Source organism: Stylophora pistillata, chromosome 13 (assembly GCF_964205215.1).
Source record: "Stylophora pistillata chromosome 13, jaStyPist1.2, whole genome shotgun sequence".
Lineage (NCBI taxonomy): Eukaryota > Metazoa > Cnidaria > Anthozoa > Scleractinia > Pocilloporidae > Stylophora > Stylophora pistillata.
In genome coordinates, this window is record NC_142531.1 from 616,416 (window position 1) to 622,500 (window position 6,085).

The 6,085-nt window shown below is 42.3% G+C and overlaps 1 protein-coding gene and 1 long non-coding RNA gene across 4 annotated transcripts in view; one reads left to right on the top strand and one right to left on the bottom strand.

Moving 5' to 3' along the window:
* Window positions 1-66: 66 nt before the first annotated feature.
* Window positions 67-6,085, bottom strand: part of LOC111339638 (uncharacterized) — a 6,672-nt gene continuing 653 nt past the window's right edge. The window contains exons 1-8 of one of the 2 annotated variants that reach the window (XM_022946340.2): window positions 5,453-5,589; window positions 4,359-4,494; window positions 3,785-4,005; window positions 2,782-3,334; window positions 1,672-2,161; window positions 1,259-1,437; window positions 1,021-1,079; window positions 67-885 (exon numbers count right to left, since the gene is read on the bottom strand). In XM_022946340.2, coding sequence (XP_022802075.1) covers window positions 480-885; window positions 1,021-1,079; window positions 1,259-1,437; window positions 1,672-2,161; window positions 2,782-3,334; window positions 3,785-4,005; window positions 4,359-4,494; window positions 5,453-5,460 — 2,052 coding nt within the window. In that variant the 5' untranslated portion in view covers window positions 5,461-5,589 and the 3' untranslated portion in view covers window positions 67-479. Of the gene's footprint in view, window positions 886-1,020; window positions 1,080-1,258; window positions 1,438-1,671; window positions 2,162-2,781; window positions 3,335-3,784; window positions 4,006-4,358; window positions 4,495-5,452; window positions 5,590-6,085 lie in introns of those variants that run through there. The other variant, XM_022946339.2, reaches the window with a different exon arrangement.
* Window positions 4,759-6,085, top strand: part of LOC111339656 (uncharacterized) — a 2,249-nt gene continuing 922 nt past the window's right edge. Inside the window, exons 1-2 of one of the 2 annotated variants that reach the window (XR_015994585.1) lie at window positions 4,759-5,241; window positions 5,396-5,646. This is a non-coding gene — a long non-coding RNA (uncharacterized LOC111339656). The remainder of the gene's footprint in view (window positions 5,242-5,395; window positions 5,647-6,085) is intronic. The other variant, XR_002695682.2, reaches the window with a different exon arrangement.

Below are 6,085 nucleotides of genomic sequence, written 5' to 3' on the forward strand. Positions count from 1 at the left end.
CCCCAGATGGTCGTGGGTCGTGGGTTCAAGTCCCATCTGGGGCTCGGATTTTTCTATCAAATAATAGATTATTTTATAATTTATTGATGTTGTATACGTCAGAACAAGATGTCTCGACAAAATGTCTTCATGTAAGCCGTGAAAAATTACAGGGAGTGTAGGTACGCGGAATAATATATTCATCCTCTGTGGCCATTACATTCTCTAAGGTATCAAGGTATTATCATAGGCCCTTAATTTGAGCTGAATAAACCTAACTCTCAGGCGATCAAAGGTTGGTCGCTCAGTTCCTTGTTTACTGTCTCGTCGAGGGAGCTGGGACGATTGACCTTGCACCGTCTGAGAACCAAGCTACTGTGAAGCTTTGTATGCGCATGACTGAAGCATTGAACAAAACCTTGATGGGCAGTCGGCTTAGGGCATACGCAGTAACATAAATAATGTGTTTAACTGCCCGTGAGCTAATGCTTGCGTTCCTGTTACATATAGCTTCTGTGGGGAGGTCTTGGTGGATACTTTTCTTCAAGTTCTACTTCGTTCTTTGGCACTTGTCCTTCATTGTTAGGTTCATCAGAATTTCTTAGAATGTCAGCGCAATACTCAGGTTCTATTTTCTTTTCCTCGCAGTCTATGTATTTATAAATATGATTGTAGAGGTATCCAAGTGGAGCAGACCCTTGACTAAGAAGATGATAATGAAAATCCCGCAAATTAAACGACTTGCCCAGTTTCTCCTTGACAATTTTGCGCATGTCCACTAGCGCCAGTTTCCCTAACATATAGGCTGTAGCCTGACCAGGAACACTCTGGTACCTAGTTACTTCCTTTACAGCAAAGTCTGTGGTATCCCAAGTGTAGTCTTCAAAGTATTTAAGTGCTTCGGACCTATTATGAAAACAAACTGTTACAACAAGCAGCGAAAAAAGGAGAGAGTTTAAATGACCCGGCCAGTTCAGACTGAATAGTACGGAGTTTAATTGCCTAACAGCTAATGGAGCCATAAACTGGAATATTTTTTACCTGGTCATTCCTCTGTAATGAAGTCCAGTGTCCACCATAAGTCTCAAAGCTCGCCAAACCTAACCAGAAAAATTTCACATCAAAATACTGAGAACTCTTCGTTTGATGAAATAAATAGAGGAACGTGTTGTTCTCAACACGATTGAGAGACAGAACATCTGCGGCAGCCGGGGGCCTGGGGCCGGGGTACCCCCTGCACGCACTTTTTAGCCCCCAGCTCCATGAAATTTCAACATACCTGCCATTTCATCATGCCATACAGCTGTAAAAAGTTCTCTTCATACAGTCCAGCATCATGGGATAGAAGAGGATTCTCAGCATACAAAGCCCACCCCTCTTGAAAAGCTGTATATGACGTTTGCTTGTCCAGCCACCGTGGAACACCTCCACATCTGTCACGGAAATGCTCCACTAAGCCTGTCGATCAAGACCATGATTGCCAACGATTAGTTTCCATGTCGAAAAGATGACATGCACTTTTTGTCCTATCAAGATATTACTCTTCATCACTTGGCAGAGGGAAGCTATGAGGGTTCAAGGCGAGCATGTACCCTACTAATCCCCTAGTAATCTTAAGTAATCGGTATCTTGAAAGACGAAGTGATAATCCAAGCAATAACCGAATACCAAGAAAAAAAGTTCGTTATTTACCTTGCATTTGAGTGTGGTGCCCAGGCCTTGACTCATGGCCAATCACAGACCATTCCTGGAACTTTGGACCATACTCCTTCAGGAAAAACGGTAGGCCAAAATGACATGGCGCTGAACAGTTGCTGTCGCTTGGCCGGAAATACATAGCGCCGTTAGAGGGGTTGTAATGCGGCCATATCTGTATCGGGCAGTTAGGCGCCGTCGTCTTGGGACCACTAAAGTAAAACATCGATTGAACCTTGGGAGCTATCATACTCATTATCTCATTGATGTATTCGCCCCATTTCACAACGGCCGCCCAGCGCTGAGGACAATTTTTCTTTGCAGAGTCTGGATCACGACAAGCTTGGTGTGCATGCTCGTCACTTTCATTAGCCGGAAATGGTGCGGAATTGTGCCACTGTTCACGGCTAGATAAAAGGAATTTAAATTTCTCGATTGCTTTGGATCTCTTATTCCTGCCAGTCATAAGTTTTGCTATTTTATAGACCTAAAACAATACGAAAGAAATATAATCCGTTAAATGACAATGATGACAATCGTGACAGTTTTTATTAATACTTATATCTTATTAACCAAGCGCGAGGGCCGTACTGGGAGAATATCGGCCCGAGGTCTTGAGCGCAGCGAGGTCCGTACAAAAAAGACCGAGGGCCGATATTCTTCCAGTACGATCCCGAGCAAGCTTGGTTAATAAGAGATTTATTATAAGACTGAAGTTCAAAGGGTCACAAGTGCGGTATCATTCGTGACCATTCGGGACAGTGCCCGGTCCAATACTGAGAGAATGTTGACCGGCAATAGAGCATTTTGATCGGTTGATTTTAGTTATTGGCCGTCTGAATGCCCGAGTCGTGTAATAAAACTAATTATCAATTATCAGTTGTCAACTTTCCATTATCAAGTGTGAACTATAAACTATCAATCGTTACTAACTAATGATCAACCGTCAACAACCAAATATCCACCATCGATTATCAATGAACACGTCGTTTGACTGCTGGGGACCTCAAGTTTCGTGAAAAACCACTTTGCGTCTTCGTGTAAGAAAATTAAGAGTCTGAAATACACAAATGTTTTGCTACTTGCAACAAAAGAGAAGACACTTACCTGGGGCATGAGGGTTTTAAGTTGTGTTCTCCCCTTCCAGTATATTTCATCTGAAGAAATATTAGTTGTTGTGAAGTATGATAAAATCATACTGTAAGTTTTAGTGCCATTCAATTCAAGCGTAGTACCTGGCAGAACTTTCGTCGTTTTATTCTTAACATCCGGGACACCATCAGTATACACGTAATCGACAGGCAAATTAGCAAGTCCGCTGGCCACTTTTGTCGGTAAGCAATGACGGCTGTGTTCATACTCAAGATAATGAATCAGGTTGAGAACCGGTTCACCAAAACCTTTCACCAAGGCCTCTTTAATAGCTTCCTGCACACTCTGACCCGAGTGATTAATTTTCCACAAATCATCCACTCTCAAGTCCAACTTTTCCAAGTACTGAGATTTGAGATACTGTTCGACGTACCATTCGTGTAGTACACCTGTTGAGGCATTTTTCTTTGCTATTGCAGGATAACTTTCTTTAAAAGCGTCAAGACCCGCTCTACAATCAACGTCCGGGCGAACCATACCTGCTCTGACTCCCATGTCAATGTTATTTCTGTTGATGTCAAATTGGATACAAGTCACGTGACATAGAGTGAAGTGATTACAAGATTATAGCTACGTCGTTCAAAAGGCAGTTGGCTCTTATCCAAGGTTGAGAGTTCAACATGTGTCTTATTTCTCCGGAAGAAACGTATAACATGGTGAAAGTTTTGTCAGGTGAAAATGAAGGGAATATAAACTAAACTGTGAAACTTTCTGCAAAACTTCTGAAATTGTGTCAACCTCGAAGAAGTTTTTTAGTGGAACGATGACACTTAACAAGCAGGCTCTTCGATCTTAAAGGATTTTTTAAACTACTCAGCTAGTGCGAGTCCATCTTGCGCGAGCGAGAATTAACGCTTGCGATGACGCGGTAATCCCACGTAGCTTTCTCATGCAAGTGACACTCACATCCTCGCAAAGCGTCTGGTACACAGGCAACAAAACCATTTCCTTTACCCACCTGTACTGATCAAACGTGTTCCTGTGTTTCATGATGATGTCAATCACAAGTTGTACGTCGTTGTAAGAGCGAGGCTTGACGTACCAAGCAAAAGAATTCAGGTCATACGGCACGCGGCAGATTGGCTGCCAGCAGAAGTAGTTTGGTCCCATTAGCCAATCACCGGCATAATAGTTGACATCAAACGGCGAACCGAACACGTGTTGAAGGAAATGCTTTGCCTTTGGACAGGACAACACCAACATAGGTGAGTCAGATGAGTCAGATGACCCACAGTCAGCCCCTCAGTGGTGGGGGGGGGGGGGATTATATCACATATAAACTTTAACCATTTTTGACATCGAAAAGAACATAGAATATTTAAACCAATCAAACTGGTTAACGGCCATTTGTCCCTTCTCGCTACATCATCTTCCTCTCGTTTCTTCAATGATCACCAGCAGGCCGCGCCCTTTCGAACGTGGGCTCAGAACATGGAAAAGTCGTCACCCATATTGTGTGAGATAGCGCTCCTTTTTAGGTACTGATTTCTTAGAGCAAAAGAGGATAATCCTAGTAATATTGCTATTCATACCTGCCATAACGCTTTAGCCTCCCGAGCTTTAAGCTTCCATTCTTCCACCTTTAATTGTTTCAGCTTTCCCAAAAGAGCGAGAGCAGCGTCAGTCTTTCGCTTAAGAACTTCAGGGGATGGATCGTAGGGACGGTACCTATAAGGTAACACAAAGTTAATCATAACACATCAATTTTGTGTGGATTGAGATGTGGGTATCGTGTGTCTGAGGACTTCAATCAGGGAATTAAGATATGGAACACTCAATTTTTGTCCCAATGTTATGCGAAAACACTGACAATCATGTCAATCACGCTTCCGTTTGCGTCCACCCTCGTGAGCGACTACAGTTCAGTACCTTTGTCTAAGGTCACTTGCCTGTAACAAAATCAAACTCATTTTGTCCAATCAATACTCACCTGACCTGCACCCCCTGTGCGTTTGACAGGGAAATAATTAATACCTAGGAAGTTGTTAATTCACCATTATTGTTACTATAACCCAATCGATTTCATCGACCCCGGGACTTTTGCCAAATTATTCTACGAGTTTGTGAGTCCAACTGAGATTACAAAGCCTCGTCAACGCGAAATCTTCTTAAGCTGCCATTCCTGAACGCATAATCGGACCGACTCTGCGTATACGGATTTATTAGGGCAAATACCAGAGATTATTTTCTCGGTAAAAAAGCGATGCGATTACCAAGTTGTCAGCGTAATCGCAAAAACATCTCACAGAAACTACAAACATGCATGCAAGCTAAAACTTCGCGCTCCGGCTCCTGGAGAAAGAACAACACCGTACAATGTTCATTGAAAGAAAAAAAAAAAAGAAACAAGAAGGAACAATGATAGCCCGTCAGGGAGCAATGAGAGAGGAAGACGATTCAAACGAAGTTGAAAAAGTAAGGCACAATTTTCCAAATTGTTCAGTTATTTAATCATTACTCGTAAAAACGGAGGAAGATCTGCGATCCGGAATCTCAAGGGCTGGAACTCCTGTGTTTTTTTTGCTCTTTTTCGTGATTTATGCTGAACTTTTTTTCACCTGCTCTGCAGACGATTTACAGATGATAACGACAACAGAGTGCTTCGGAAGCTACCTAATGGCTTTACCCGAGCATTTCCTGATAGAATCATCCTTCTGCTTATCCAGTCGCCTGTAGTTTCTCACCGTCATCCTTCATCGAATCCAAGCTTCCTTTTGATAAACACGATCAAAACTTATCGTTTGAAATAACATTACCCTGCCGTGCTTCATCCGTTTTCTTTGTTCTCCGGAAAGAGTCTTGGTTAATTACCCTCTGAAGGTTAGTGATCAAAGGGGCAAGCATTGAATATTTTGGCAAAAAATTCCTCCAGATGAGGTAACATGTCATCGCCGTAGATGATAACATTAGACCACTTGAGAAATCTGTCGAGTGTCTTGTTGGGTCTGTGGTTGTTTTCCTTTAGTTTTGCGCAGCTTCGGATTTGACCCTCAAGCGAAATGTTTGCTCTTAAATTTAACTTAGTGTTGGTAAACATTCAAAAGCCATTAACGCGATGTACGTGACATTTGTAGATGATGATACAGGGGTTGGTCAAAAAGACATTATTGCGGGGTAAATGTGCATCTGTTTCTGACCGATACTATTTCTCGTCATTTATCTTCTAATATAAAGTAGATTTTGTGACTTCCATTGGATAATTAACAAATATTTAACACTCGTTCAGTTGAGCGCAACCAGGTTCATAGTCGATCAGTTC